This window comes from Anomaloglossus baeobatrachus, chromosome 5 (assembly GCF_048569485.1).
Source record: "Anomaloglossus baeobatrachus isolate aAnoBae1 chromosome 5, aAnoBae1.hap1, whole genome shotgun sequence".
Lineage (NCBI taxonomy): Eukaryota > Metazoa > Chordata > Amphibia > Anura > Aromobatidae > Anomaloglossus > Anomaloglossus baeobatrachus.
This window is the reverse complement of record NC_134357.1, coordinates 42,865,644-42,881,488: the sequence shown is the minus strand read 5'-3', so window position 1 is coordinate 42,881,488 and position 15,845 is coordinate 42,865,644. Positions and strand designations below refer to the sequence as shown.

At 47.4% G+C, this 15,845-nt stretch overlaps 1 protein-coding gene across 1 annotated transcript in view; it reads right to left on the bottom strand.

Annotated features, from left to right (window-relative positions):
• Positions 1–15,845, bottom strand: part of DOCK1 (dedicator of cytokinesis 1) — a 523,077-nt gene that overhangs the window by 415,790 nt on the left and 91,442 nt on the right. Inside the window, exons 12-13 of the mRNA XM_075351602.1 lie at positions 12,184–12,308; positions 3,598–3,700 (exon numbers count right to left, since the gene is read on the bottom strand). Of these exons, the coding sequence (XP_075207717.1) occupies positions 3,598–3,700; positions 12,184–12,308 (228 nt within the window). The remainder of the gene's footprint in view (positions 1–3,597; positions 3,701–12,183; positions 12,309–15,845) is intronic.

Genomic DNA, 15,845 nt, shown 5'->3' with positions numbered 1-15,845 from the left:
ACCGCGATGTCCCTCCTGTCTGCCGGTCAGCTGATCTGTGTAGAGAGTGGTGAGCACAGCGATGACGTCATCACTGTGGTGCGCCACTAGTCTCCACGCAAGTCAGCTGACCGGCAGACAGGAGGAGATCGTGATGCTGCAGGGAAGTGACCGGTGACGGGCTCCACACAGATCAGCGGTGCTGCTGCCGCCACAGACAGGAGAAGGCGCAATGCTGCATGGAGCAAGGAAAGGAGAGTATAAAAGTTTATTGTTTTTTGTGTGATACAGGATACATGCCATATAGAAGGATGAGGGTATATAGCAGCATGGGGGCCATATTGCAGGATAGCAGTATATAGCAGGATGGGGGTATATAGCAGGATGAGGGCATATTCCAGGATGGCAGTATATAGCAAAATGGGGGTATATAGCAGGATGGGAGTATATAGCAGGATGGGAGTATATAGCAGAATGGAGTAATAGCAGAATGGGAGTATATAGCAGAATGGGAGTATATAGCAGAATGGAGTATATAGCAGAATGGGAGTATATAGCAGAATGGGAGTATATAGCAGAATGGGAGTATATAGCAGAATGGGAGTATATAGCAGAATGGGAGTATATAGCAGAATGGGAGTATATAGCAGAATGGGAGTATATAGCAGAATGGGAGTATATAGCAGAATGGGAGTATATAGCAGAATGGGAGTATATAGCAGAATGGGAGTATATAGCAGAATGGGAGTATATAGCAGAATGGGAGTATATAGCAGAATGGGAGTATATAGCAGAATGGGAGTATATAGCAGAATGGGAGTATATAGCAGAATGGGAGTATATAGCAGAATGGGGGTATATAGCAGAATGGGGGTATATAGCAAGAATGGGGGTATATAGCAGAATGGGAGTATATAGCAGAATGGGAGTATATAGCAGAATGGGAGTATATAGCAGAATGGGAGTATATAGCAGAATGGGAGTATATAGCAGAATGGGAGTATATAGCAGAATGGGAGTATATAGGCAGAATGGGAGTATATAGCAGAATGGGAGTATATAGCAGAATGGGAGTATATAGCAGAATGGGAGTATATAGCAGAATGGGGGTATATAGCAGAATGGGAGTATATAGCAGAATGGGAGTATATAGGCAGAATGGGAGTATATTAGCAGAATGGGTGGGTATATAGCAGGATGAGGGCATATTCCAGGATGGGGTGCCATAGCAGAGAATTTGGGGACATTACCCCCATAACAGTGTCAGCAGCAGATTCTCGCCCCATAACAGTGTGTCATGACCACATTTTTTGCTTAAAATTTTATTTTCCGCCTCTAAAACCAGGGTGCGTCTTATAGTCCGACAAATACGGTGTGTGTGTGTGTATATATATATATATATATATATATATCTATTATATATATATATAATATATATATATATATATATATATATATAGACACGCACATATATACACACACACACACACACACACACACACGCGACACATACATGCAAGTATACATATATACACACACCATAAAAACATGATTTAATCAATAGCTTTTTAGGAATGACAAATTCCTTTCAGAATACAGGAAAGTGAAATTATATAATATACAGATATATTCTTAAAAGGAGGTGTATGAGATACAATAAACACCCTTGTTTTCTTCCAGAAATAGTACAACCACAGTCCATGGCTTGTGTGTGGTATCTGGATGAGGTTAAGTACAAAGCTAGACACAGCCTGTGGACAATGGTGGTGCCATTTCTTATACCTATGGGACTGATTTAATAATCTTTTACAATATTTAGGATAAATTTTGGTGCACGTTGTTACATTTTTCAGTTTTGCCTCCTTTTACTCTAAAACACATTCTCATTGTATTCAAGCCTCTCTCCGTTAGTGGCACGAGTCGCAAAAAGCTCTGGCGGATTATAGAAGAGGGCCCCTGTGCAAGAATAATAAATGGGACCTTTGCAAACCAAAAGCTCATCATAATGAACAATTCTACCTGTTTTGGGAAGTAGAAATGGGCCCGTGAACCTCTTGGGTGCATGTGCAGATGCACAGGTTGCACCAATTATATATCTGCCCCTATGCAAAAGTGTTGAAAAAGTGCACCATCTTGTGCCAAAATAAGTCTAAAAGCAAACCATATTAGTAAATCTGCCCCCCTCACAACTACTGTTTAACCCCTTAACGACCGCGGGCCGTAAAATTACGTCCTAGCGGTCATAACATTACTGCCCGCGGTCTCCTGGCAGCAGCATGCTGCAATCGGCACACATCTCAGCTGATTTTTCACAGCTGAGATGTGTGGCATGCTAGGCACGAGGAGAATAGTTATCTGCTCGTGCCGTTTAACCAGTGTAATGGCGCTGTCAATATGTGACAGCGCCATTATAAACGCGATTGCGGTAAAGTTTTACTTACCGCCCGATACAGGAAGTCACGTGACATGATCAAGTGACTTCCGATGGTTGTCATGGTAGCACAGGGTCATGTGATGACTCCTGTGCTAGACATGAACTACTTTCACTTTTGCTTTCCCACGGAGGCCAGGGAAGCAGAAAAGTGCACGTATCTACTGTTTACAGCTGTGTAGCTGTGATCAGCAGATAAGGCAGAGCGATCAGATTGCTGATCGCTATAGCCCCCCTAGGGGAACTAGTAAAATAGAAAAAAAAAAAAAAAAAAAAAAAAAAAAAAAAGTTTTAAAAAATTAAAAAAAAAAAACATAAAAAGTTCAAATCACCCCCCTTTCGCCCCATTGAAAATTAAAGTGTTAAAAAATTAAAAAATATACACACATTTGGTATCGCCGCGTTCAGAAACGCCCGATCAAAATATAAAACCAATTAAATCTGATCAGTAAACTGCGTAGCGGCAAAAAAATTCCAAACGCCAAAATGACGTTTTATCGCCACAACTTTTGCGCAAAAATGCAATAACAGGCGATCAAAACGTAGCATCTGCGCAAAAATGGTACCGTTAAAAATGTCAGCTCGAGTTGCAAAAAATAAGCAGTCACTGAGCCATAGATCCCGAAAAATGAGAATGCTACGGGTCACGGAATATGACGTAAAACGTGCACCACTTTTTTCAGACAAACTTCCGAATTTTTTTTAACCCCTTATATAAAAGTAAACCTATACATGCTTGGTGTCTACGAACTCGCACTGACCTGAGGCATCACACCCACACATCAGTATTACCATACAGTGAACACAGTGAATAAAATATCTCAAAAACAATAGTGCTATCGCACTTTTTTTGCAATTTTTCTGCATTTGGATTTTTTTTGCCATTTTCCAGTACACTATATGGTAAAACCTATGGTTTCATTGAAAAGTACAGCTCGTTCCGCAAAAAATGAGCCCTCACATGACTATATTGACTGAACAATAAAAAAAGTTACGTCTCCTAGAAAAAGAATGGCGAAAAAAAAAAAACGGAAAGCGAAAAATCGGCCAGTCGTGAAGGGGTTAATGTGTGTGAATCTTTCCTACCATCTTCCCCATTCATGGCTCTTATTTTTTTGCATTTATGAAAATCAAGTACATTAAAACCATTTTTATTATTATTTTATATAGAATTTTAATTGCAGGATTTACCTTCACAGTCTCGAACCACCGGGGCTGCTTCACTTGATAGTAGATCACGGACTTGTACTCTGACACGGGTTCATCTCCAGCCCCCTGGTAAATCACGTTCTTAACAAAGAGAAAACAAGAAAAGACAAAAACAGATAAATGTAGGTGTTCACAGCTTCTCAGCGGAGCCGATAGCCCCATAATTCAGCAGCAGAAGACGTACAATGGAGTGTGTTAATAAAAAAGTAATGAGAGGTTTTGTACTTGTGATGGAAAGTTATAATCAGAATTCTGCGCAATAAACGGGAATTAATAAAGGATAACCATAAATTATACAGTATATATTCTATGCAACCAGTATTAGGATATAAACACACTGGAGCACCATTATTGAAGGTTATCTCACATACATAGGATAGGTACTAACTTGCTGATTGTTTGAGGACAGAGCTGGGACCATCCCCCCCAACAAAGATGGAGACCTCTCCTCACATGATCTGTGCTCCATTCAAGGTCTATGGGGCTGCTGGAAAAACATGAGTAAGGCTACATTCACTCTTCCGTTGTTTTGCATCAGTCACAATCAGTCGCCTTGAGGAATTACGGAACGGAATCCTGTGAAATTACACATCCGTTGCGTCAGTTGACATAAAAAAAAAACGACGGATCCGTCGTTGCGTCGCACTGACGGACCTGACTGATTGAAAACAACGGAAGGGTGAATGTAGCCAAAAATTTCTTGGCTAGTTCCAGTAGTCCCAAAAAAGACAATAAATGGAGCGGAGGTCAAACATGCGCACTTCTGCTCATTCAAGATGGTACTTTGCACAGCCACATTCTTGGGATCCTTTGAGGCAATTGCAGATGGTCGACAGCCAGTCTTTCCAATGAAAAAGCTCGGAGATCCAGGATTTTGTGGGAAGGAGAAATAAGTGATCCAGAAAAATTTAAAAAGAAGGGAATTTTGTTTACTTACCGTAAATTCCTTTTCTTCTAGCTCCAATTGGGAGACCCAGACAGTGTGACAGTGGGTGTATAGCTACTGCCTCTGGAGGCCGCACAAAGAACTACACTTAAAAGTGTAAGGCCCCTCCCCTTCTGGCTATACACCCTCCCGTAGGAGTACGGATTCCTCAGTTTTAGTACCAAAGCAAGAAGAAGGAAAGCCAATAACAGTTTCAAAAACAAATTCAATCCGATAACAAGATCGGAGAACTTAAGAAACAACATGAACAACATGTGCACCCGAAAAACGAAACCCTAAGAACAAATAGGGCGGGTGCTGGGTCTCCCAATTGGAGCTAGAAGAAAAGGAATTTACGGTAAGTAAACAAAATTCCCTTCTTCTTTTTCGCTCCTAATTGGGAGACCCAGACAGTGGGACGTCCAAAAGCAGTCCCTGGGTGGGTAAAAAGATACCACATGAACGGGCTGTCAGACAGCCCTTTCCTACAGGTGGGCCACCGCCGCCTGAAGGACCTGTCTACCTAGGCTGGCATCTGCCGAAGCGTAGGTGTGCACTTGATAGTGTTTGGTAAACGTGTGCAGACTCGACCAGGTAGCCGCCTGGCACACCTGCTGAGCCGTAGCCTGATGCCGCAATGCCCAGGACGCACCCACGGCTCTGGTAGAATGGGCCTTCAGTCCAGATGGAATCGGAAGCCCAGCAGAACGGTATGTGTGAAGAATTGGTTCCTTGATCCACCGCGCCAGGGTGGATTTGGAAGCTTGCGATCCCTTATGCTGACCAGCGACTAGGACAAAGAGCGCATCAGAACGGCGCAGAGACGCCGTGCGAGAAATGTAAATCCTGAGTGCTCTCACCAGGTCCAACAGATGTAAACCTTTTTCAAATTGGTGAACTGGATGCGGACACAAAGATGGCAAAGTGATATCCTGATTGAGATGAAAGGAAGAAACCACCTTGGGAGAAAACTCTGGAATTGGACGCAGTACTACCTTGTCTTGGTGAAACACCAGGAAGGGAGATTTGCAAGATAACGCCGCTAGCTCGGACACTCTTCGAAGAGACGTGACCGCCACAAGAAAAACTACTTTTTGTGAAAGCCGAGAAAGGGAAACCTCTTTCAAAGGCTCGAAAGGCGGCTTCTGGAGAGCAATGAGAACCTTGTTTAGATCCCAGGGTTCCAATGGCCGTTTGTAAGGAGGAACGATATGACAAACTCCTTGGAGAAACGTGCGTACTTTAGAAAGCCGTGCCAAGCGCTTCTGAAAGAATACGGATAGCGCGGAGACTTGACCCTTAAGAGAGCTAAGCGACAAACCTTTTTCCAACCCAGACTGCAGGAAGGAAAGAAAAATTGGCAATGCAAACGGCCAGGGAGAAACTCCCTGAGCCAAGCACCAAGCTAAGAATATCTTCCACGTCCTGTGATAGATCTTAGCTGAGGATGGTTTCCTAGCCTGTCTCATTGTGGCAACAACTTCATGAGATAAACCTGAGGCCGCTAGGATCCAGGACTCAATGGCCACACAGTCAGGTTCAGGGCCGCAGAATTCAGATGGAAAAACGGCCCTTGAGACAGTAAATCTGGACGGTCTGGTAGTGCCCACGGTTGGCCTACCGTGAGATGCCACAGATCCGGGTACCACGACCTTCTTGGCCAGTCTGGAGCGACGAGAATGGCTCGATGGCAGTCGGACCTGATTTTCCTGAGAACTCTGGGTAACAATGCTAGAGGTGGGAACACATAGGGTAGTCGGAATTGCGACCAATCCTGAACCAAGGCGTCTGCCGCCAGCGCTCGGTGATCGTGAGACCGTGCCATGAAAACTGGGACCTTGTTGTTGTGCCGTGACGCCATCAGATCGACGTCCGGCGTCCCCCAGCGGCAACAGATCTGCTGAAACACGTCCGGGTGAAGGGACCATTCTCCTGCGTCCATGCCCTGGCGACTGAGAAAGTCTGCTTCCCAGTTTTCCACGCCTGGAATGTGAACTGCGGATATGGTGGACGCTTTGCTTTCCACCCACGTCAAAATCCGCCGGACTTCTTGAAAGGCTTGGCGACTGCGTGTTCCCCCTTGGTGGTTGATGTACGCCACCGCCGTGGAATTGTCCGACTGAATCCGAATCTGCTTGCCTTCCAGCCATTGTTGGAAGGCTCGCAGAGCAAGATAGACTGCTCTGATTTCCAGAACATTGATCTGCAGGGTGGACTCTTCCTGAGTCCACGTCCCCTGAGCCCTGTGGTGGAGAAACACCGCTCCCCACCCTGATAGGCTCGCATCCGTCGTGACCACTGCCCAGGATGGGGGTAGGAACGACTTTCCCTGTGACAATGAGGTGGGGAGAAGCCACCAACGCAGAGAGTCCTTGGCAGTCTGAGAGAGGGAGACAGTCCTGTCGAGGGACGTCGATTTCCCATCCCATTGGCGTAGAATGTCCCATTGTAGAGGGCGCAGATGAAACTGCGCGAACGGGACCGCCTCCATCGCTGCTACCATCTTTCCTAGGAAATGCATGAGGCGCCTCAGTGAGTGCGACTGACTCTGAAGGAGAGATTGCACTCCTGTCCGTAGCGAACACTGCTTGTCCAGTGGAAGCTTCACTATCGCTGAGAGAGTATGAAACTCCATGCCAAGATAAGTCAGAGATTGGGTCGGGGTTAGATGAGACTTTGGAAAGTTGATAATCCACCCGAAACTCTGGAGAGTGTCTAGTGCCACCTTCAGACTGTGTTGGCATGCCTCTTGAGAGGGTGCCTTTATAAGCAGGTCGTCTAGATACGGGATGACCGAGTGACCTTGCGAGTGCAGAACAGCTACTACTGCTGCCATGACCTTGGTGAAGACCCGGGGGGCTGTTGCCAGACCGAAAGGTAACGCTACGAACTGCAGGTGTTCGTCGTGTATGACGAAGCGTAGGAAACGCTGATGCTCTGGCGCAATCGGCACGTGGAGATACGCATCTTTGATATCTATTGATGCTAGAAAATCTCCTTGAGACATTGAGGCTATGACGGAGCGTAGGGATTCCATCCGGAACCTCCTGACTTTTACGTGTCTGTTGAGCAACTTTAGATCCAGGACGGGTCGATACGATCCGTCCTTTTTTGGGACCACAAACAGATTGGAGTAAAAACCGTGACCTTGTTCCTGAAGAGGGACGGAGGTCACCACTCCTTCCGCCTTTAGAGCGGCCACCGCCTGCAACAGAGCATCGGCTCGGTCTGGTGGTGGAGAAGTTCTGAAGAAACGAGTTGGCGGACGAGAACTGAACTCTATCCTGTACCCGTGAGACAGAATATCCCTCACCCAACGGTCTTTGACGCGTGACAGCCAAATGTCGCCAAAGTGGGAAAGCCTCCCACCGACCGAGGGTGTGGGAATCGGAGACTGCAAGTCATGAGGACGCCGTCTTGGCAACGGTTCCTCCGGCTGTCTTTTTTGGGCGTGACTGAGACCTCCAAGAATCTGAGCGTCTCTGATCTTTTTGAGTCTTTTTTGACGAGGCGAATTGGGACCTGCCCGGTCCTCGAAAGGACCGATAACCAGACTGACCCCTCCTCTGTTGGGGTTTGTTTTGTCTGTGTTGCGGTAAGGATGAGTCCTTACCCTTGGAGTGTTTGATGATTTCATCCAAACGCTCTCCAAACAATCGGTCACGAGAAAAAGGCAAATTGGTTAAGCACTTCTTGGAATGAGAATCTGCCTTCCAGTGTCTCAACCACAGGGCCCTACGCAAAACAACGGAGTTGGCTGACGCCACTGCCGTGCGGCTTGTAGCGTCAAGAACAGCATTAATCGCGTACGACGCGAATGCCGCCATTTGCGAGGTCAATGGTGCTACCTGCGGGGCAAATGCACGTGTGACTGAGTCGACTTGCACAAGCCCGGCTGAGATAGCTTGGAGTGCCCATACGGCAGCAAAAGATGGCGCTAACGACGCTCCAATAGCTTCATAGATGGATTTCAGCCAGAGCTCCATCTGCCTGTCAGTGGCATCTTTAAGTGCCGCTCCATCTTCAACTGCAACCAAGGATCTAGCTGCAAGCCTGGAAATTGGAGGATCCACTTTTGGACACTGGGTCCAACCCTTGACCACCTCAGGGGGAAAAGGATAGCGTGTATCTTTAAACCGTTTAGAAAAACGCCTTTCCGGATAAGCGTGGGGTTTCTGGATTGCGTCTCTAAAGTCAGCGTGGTCCAGAAAAGTGCTTAATGTACGCTTAGGATATCTGAAATGGATTCTCTCGTGCTGCGAAGCTGACTCCTCTACAAGAGGAGCTGGTGGGGAAATATTTAACATCTTATTGATGGACGCTATAAGATCATTAACTATGGCGTCACCATCTGGTGTATCTAGATTGAGAGCGGTCCCAGGATCAGAATCCTGATCAGTTACGTCCGCCTCATCACCCATAGATTCATCTCGCTGGGATCCTGACCATTGAGATGAATGTGAAGGCCCCTCATAGCGAGCCCGCTTAGGTTGCCTGGGGCCATCGTCCGAGTCAGAGTCTTCACCCTGAGGTGTATGTGCCCGTCCCGGAGCTTGGAAGTAATTCAGCTGAGGGGGACCAGGAGGCAATGATTGCACAGGGTCCGTGGCCTGAAGTACAGGCCTAGCTCGCAATGTGTCAAGAATTTGTGACATAGTGAGAGACATTCTGTCAGCAAAAGCCGTAAACTCAGTTCCTGTCACCTGGACAGCATTCACAGGTGGTACACCCTGGGTCACGTCCAGCAGAGGTCCCGACTGTGCAAGTGCCGCAGGGGCCGAGCACTGCACACAATGGGGGTCAGTGGAGCCTGCCGGTAGAAAAGTCCCACATGCGGTACAGGAAGCATATAATGTCTGTGCCTTGGCACCCTTGCGTTTTGTGGACGACATGCTGTTGGCTCTCTGCAATGTGAGAGAGTCTATAGCCAAAGGGCGACCAGCGCTATGCAGTACAAAGTATTTGCAGGAACAAAATACTAAGATTACTACTGGCACAAGAGGGGGTGAGCCCAGAGGGCTGCTTACCGCCCGCTGAATAGCGGGTAAGAGGCGCAGAATTCCTTGTCTGGGTCTCCCCGGCTCCCCTCTGTAGTTCAGCGTGTCAGCAGGAATGGCTGCCGGCGTCTGTGGAGAGGGGCGGCCCGTGGGAGTTCCCAAACAAAAGTGCGGGAAACAGTGTCCCCTCTGTGCCTATTGTGAGGGCTGGAGTATGTAAAAACGACTCCAGCCCTCAGCGCTGATGCACTGACCAGCGTCCCGCCCCTCTCCTGACTGGCAGGTCTGGGGGCGGGGAACGAACGGAACTAGGCAGCAAAAGCCGGGGACTCGAGTTATCAGCGCGGCCGCCGTAAAAGCGCGGCCCGCGCTGAAGTCCCCGGCGCACCACAAGTGCCAGCCGCGCCGCAGTCCCAGCGGCCGGCGCGACCGTTCCCCAAAAGTGTGCCTGCTTCAGCGAGCTGAATGAGGCCATGGCACAAGCGCCGCAGCGCTGATGTCCCCGGCGCACTACAACACCCAGCATGCTGCGGTGTGAGCGCCAAATGCACGGGGACACAGAGTACCTTGAGGAAGCAGGGCCATGTCCCTGATGTACTCCGCTCCATCCAGCATCTTCTCCAGGGGCTGTAGATGGAGCACGGTCTCAGTGCCTGGAGACCAGTAAATCCCACTTCACCCAGAGCCCTGTAAAAAGGGATGGGGAAGGAATCAGCATGTGGGCGCCAGCCACCGTACCCGCAATGGGTACCTCAACCTTACAAACACCTCCGACATACAGTGGGGTGAGAAGGGAGCATGCTGGGGGCCCTGTATGGGCCCTCTTTTCTTCCATCCGACATAGTCAGCAGCTGCTGCTGACTAAAAACAATGGAGCTATGCGTGCGTGTCTGACCTCCTTCGCACAAAGCTAAAACTGAGGAATCCGTGCTCCTACGGGAGGGTGTATAGCCAGAAGGGGAGGGGCCTTACACTTTTAAGTGTAGTTCTTTGTGCGGCCTCCAGAGGCAGTAGCTATACACCCACTGTCACACTGTCTGGGTCTCCCAATTAGGAGCGAAAAAGAAAAGAGTAGTGAGCAACTAGAAAAATAAAGTCTGCTTGACCTGATGAGACCGAACACCGAGACGATTCAAGGATAAGAAAGACATCCCATTCGAAAACAAAGGCGGATTGAAGCTTCTGGGGTGGATTTTGGATTCTGGGATGGAGGGTCATCCTCTTGTCTTTTGGAGAACTTTTGAATGGAAAGTGTGCGGTATGAACAGCAAAGCCAAAGAATTCCTGGTGAGGAGGGAGGATGGGAAAGTGGAGTTGTGTGTTCTGAATGTTCACTGAGGACAGAAACTGACCAGGCTCCAATGATTTTATAATGAAACTCAGCCATGAAAGTCAGACACGTTTGTTAAGACATTACAAGTCTAGAATGGGTCAGACCGAATCGTCTTTCTTGGGAATCACAAATAATATTGAATAAAAACCTGTAACAACAGCCTAGTAAAAGCTAAAAGCCAGTAAAAGAACAGGGTGGGCTGTGAGGTGGGATCTGCAAATCCACCAGCTACGGAAGGTGAAGAACTCTGACCCTGGCAGCCATGAATTCATCAACCAACATCTTGGAAAATGAGGCAAGAACCTCCCACCCAGAGGGATTTCAAGTGGGGGAACCCTATCACATGGAAGAGGATGTGGTAATTCAAATCCACCAGATTAGTTTCTATGATGCCAGGAAGATGGAGGCTTGAAGGATGATCCTGAGGAAACCCAACTGGCTGCCATACTGGACATAAGGACTCGCTGGCCGCTTCCACACACCAAAGGGCCTACCTTCAGATGAAAAGTCCACTTACAGAGGGTTGCTGAAAAAAAAAAAAAAAAAGCTTCTAAAAAATGCCCATCCAGATGCTTCCATTCACTGATTAGTACTTAGACAAACTGTGTGGTTGAAGTGTCTGAGGGGAAACGTCCTCTGGAAAAGGGGAGATATAGCATCCAACACTTCTAAGGTATCTTGTGCTGCCCAGATATTGCTGTTGTCCATGTATCCTAGTAGAATAATCCAAGATCTGTGTCTGCCTTGACTTACATCAAGATAAAACCGGTTAGCTCATTGCCAGAAGGTGGGTGCAGTTTGCATGGGAAGAGCCAAAGAGTCAAGAGTGACCCCTTTAACAAGCCTTGTCATATGACTTAGGATTTATGCCAGATCAGAACCTCAGTTTGTAGACACTGTGTTTAGGGGTGATTGCCCCTCGTCAGTGCAAAACATGAGATCTGAAGACTGAGTCTGAGGGGAGAGAGTCCTTGAGGAGACTGACAAACCAATCTGGGATGCTGGTGAGGAGACTTATTGCTAATCTGAGGCACTCCCCAGACCTCAAAGACCTGGTGAAATAACTCAGACCATCACAGCACCGAAGCTGACACTCGGTTTACAAAAACTGTGCTGGAAAGATAGATAGAGGAGGGGGTCACGGGTATCTCAAGTATGCACTTTACAGTTTTATAATGTGCATTTTAATGTCACTTTAATTACACAAGCTCTTTAAAAGCATATGACTCCTGAAAATAAATAAATAAAACACAGTTTGACAGGAAAGTCTATACCCTAAGTTCTCATTCACAAACTAGGTGGGCATTACCTCCAGTCGCTTTCCATCCTCATCAAATACGGACATCGTGACCTCCACATTCTTAGCCGTAGTCTTGTTGCCTCTATCATAGTCACCCTGAAACATGGTAACATAGATATCGTTGCGAACATCACCTAGGGGGAAAAAGGGGGGGGGGGGGGGGGGACAAAAATGCTATTACTATTAGCAGTCATGGTTATTGCAGAAGGACCTAATAATCCAACATAAGGAAAGGATAGATCGTTATGATTATGCTTTGCTTATCTAGAGCCAGCATGATTCCGCAGCACTTTACAGTCATTATCATTGTCCCCATTGGGACTCACAATCTACATTTTTTCTCAGTATGCCTTTGCAGTGTGGGAGGAAACCGGAGACCTCGGAGGAAATCCACGCAAACAAGGGGAGAACATGCAAAGCAAACTCCTTGCAGATGTTGCCCTTGGTGGGACCTGAACTCAAGACCCCAGAGCTGCAAAGTAACAGTGCTAACCACTGAGCCACCGTGCAGTGCTAACCAATGAGCCACCATGCAGTGCTAACCACTGAGCCACGAAGCACTGCTAACCATTGAGCCACCTTGAAACAGTCTCCATCCCCTGATGTTTGCACGTGCTGCAGCAGCTGGAAGTAAACAGTTTACAAATGAACGTCAATGGGAGCTGATCTGCAGTATCGGAGAACGACCACTACACAATTTAGGGGGCCTGTGGCTACTTCCGACTGCCGCAGGATGTGCTTAGAGTTGATCGTGGGAGGGGGGGGGGCTGGGTGTGGGATCAATCTTAAGGATAGGTTGTCAATCTCCAAGTCAGTCTTGGACAAGCTCTTCAAGGCCTCTTTCCCAGGTCCGTGTTTTTGGTATGCATGTGTGATGTCCATTTTCGCAGGTTCCGGAGACACTGACACGTAGACCCATTAAAATCAATGGTTCTGTGCACACCTCCATGCTTTCATACGGACGTACGTCCGTTATTCTCTGGCAGCACGGATGCCACGCGACCCGCACATTGATGTGATCCGTGCGACACGTACTGGAGAAAACACATGTCTTTGAAATAAAATGATTTTATTTATACTCACCTGTCTCCAGCGCTGATCTCTCCAGAACTGTTGTCACTTGCTTCCGGGCACGCTCATTTATGCCCATGCATATTCACTGCACCATGGACCCGGAAGCAGCAGCAGTGTTGGAGACAGCAGCGGCAGGGACAGGTAAGTATAGACGTTTTGTGCTGTCTGCGTGCTATCCGGATGTCACACGGCTTAGCACATGCTGAACACACACACACACACACACACACACACACACACACACACACACCACGGACCGTGCAAAAAGCATGTTTTGCATGGACGAGTGAAAAGCCTAAGTCAGCAGAATAAAATGCAATGTGGTCGCACAGTCTGTCGGATGAAGCAGAGAATAAGTTGATGAGAGTACTCTTCGATTATAGGTGTACTCGTCTTGATCATATAGACGTACGTAATATTTCAGAAGTTTTATCAAGATGTGATGTAGTCGTTCTGAAAGCCTCATTTTTTTCCCATAGCTTTAAAATTTTCCCTTCAAGTATAGCAAAAAAAAAAAAAAAATTAAGAGCCTCCAGTTATAACTCCAAAAACCTTGCTGGAGTTTAATGTAACAGCCAGGATGTTCTACTGCGGTGGCGATGCTCATGCATAATTAATAAAAGAACATCGCTGTGCTTTCATGGCTTATAAAACTAGCAAGAAGAAATCCAGGCCAACACAATGCACTCCCGCTCCTAGGCTAGGATTCCTTCTAAAGAAGGGAAGCCAATCGCAGCGGCCATCAAGGGGTAAATATCACAGTTAAAGATAGATCACACCGCACTTTCCATCCGGCACATTTCAGATATGGTTGCAGATATATTAAAGGGAATGCTCAATCAGGTGTATCTGAAAGTAATATCTTTATGGAGGGAATTCTATCAAAAAAGGTAATACAAGGAGGCAGCTAAAAGATACAAAGAGGAATGGATAACAGGACTAAAAAATAAAAAAAAAAGTTTCTTCTATCAAAACTTTGATGAAAGAATGCCTTTTCCATCCACCGCTGATTGTCGTTTCTCCTATTTTCATTATTCCTTCATCTTGCTTCATTTTTTTATCCTTCATTATTGTCCCCTCCTCCTCTTATTGTGTCTTGTTTGGACAAAGGTTTTCCTTAATTTGTTTCCCGATGCAATTTCTTTTCAGGAGCAGGTATGCGGACGCTTGCAAGAAAGCAGCCGGCTGGAATTGATTGTGCCAGCGTAGTAAGAAGTGGCTGCCAACTTGGAAAAAAACAAGCAACACATGCCCTAAAATAAAGTAATGGCAGTGAGCCCACCTTATGACGCCGAGGCCACCGATTGGCTGTGGCAGCCACATGGTGGTACGGAATATCACTGCCGGTAGAGACAGACCGGCGGAGTAGGTGTGCGTGTGCTGGAGCAACGGGGAGGCTACCGATTGGCTGTGGCAGCTACATGGTGGTACAGAATATCACTTCCGGTAGAGACAGAACGGCGAAGTAGGTGTGCTGGAGCAACGGGGAGGCTACCGATTGGCTGTGGATATACCATGGTGATATGGGATATCATTGCCGTAGAGGGAGAGTGGCGGAGCAAATGAGCTAGAGCATAAGGCAGGCTACCGATTGGCTGTAGCAGTCACATGGTGGTACGAGATACCATTGCTGGTAGCGGAAAACCAGCAGATTGGCTGTGGCATTTACATGGTGGGAGAAAGACAGGCGGAGCACGTGTGCTAGAGCAGCGGGGAGGCTACCGATTGGCTGTGGAAGTCACATAGTGATACGGGATATCATTGCCAGAAGTGAGAGACCGGCGGAGCACGTGTGCTAGAGCGGCGGGGAGGCTACCGATTGGCTGTGGAAGTCACATGGTGATACGGGATATCATTGCCAGAAGTGAGAGACCGGCGGAGCACGTGTGCTAGAGCAGCGGGGAGGCTACAGATTGGCTGTGGAAGTCACATGGTGATACGGGATATCATTGTCGGTAGAGGGAGACTGGCGGAGCACATGTGCTGGAGCAGCGGGGAGGCTACCGACTGGCTGTGGAAGTCACATGGTGATACGGGATATCATTGCCAGAAGTGAGAGACTGGCGGAGCATGTGTGCTAGAGCAGCGGGGAGGCTACCGATTGGCTGTGGAAGTCACATGGTGATACGGGATATCATTGCCAGTAGTGAGAGACCGGCGGAGCACGTGTGATTAGAGTACCAGGGAAGCTACCAATTGGCTATGGAAGTCACATGGTGATACGGGATATCATTGCCAGAAGTGATAGACCGGCGGAGTATGTGTGCTGTAGCACCGGGGAGGCTGAAAATGTGAACTTTATTTCATCATTCTTGAGAATTTCCTGCTTCTCTCTTTTTCTCCATTAGCCAGAAAAGCCTTTTAAAAGACCGGGTAGCCTCTTCTCAGGGGTTAGCAGGATAGATGACCTTAAGCGTGTATATGTGAGAAGCAGGATGGCAGAGAGCAGCACTATTACCTCAGTATTACAGCATTTGCTCTACTTGGTCTCATTGCAGGCTACTTCTACTTGCTTGTTTCTAATAAGTCCTTTAAAAGGTACCAAAATTTACAATACACACTGCATACATCATTAAACTATCAGTCCCAATGAGACT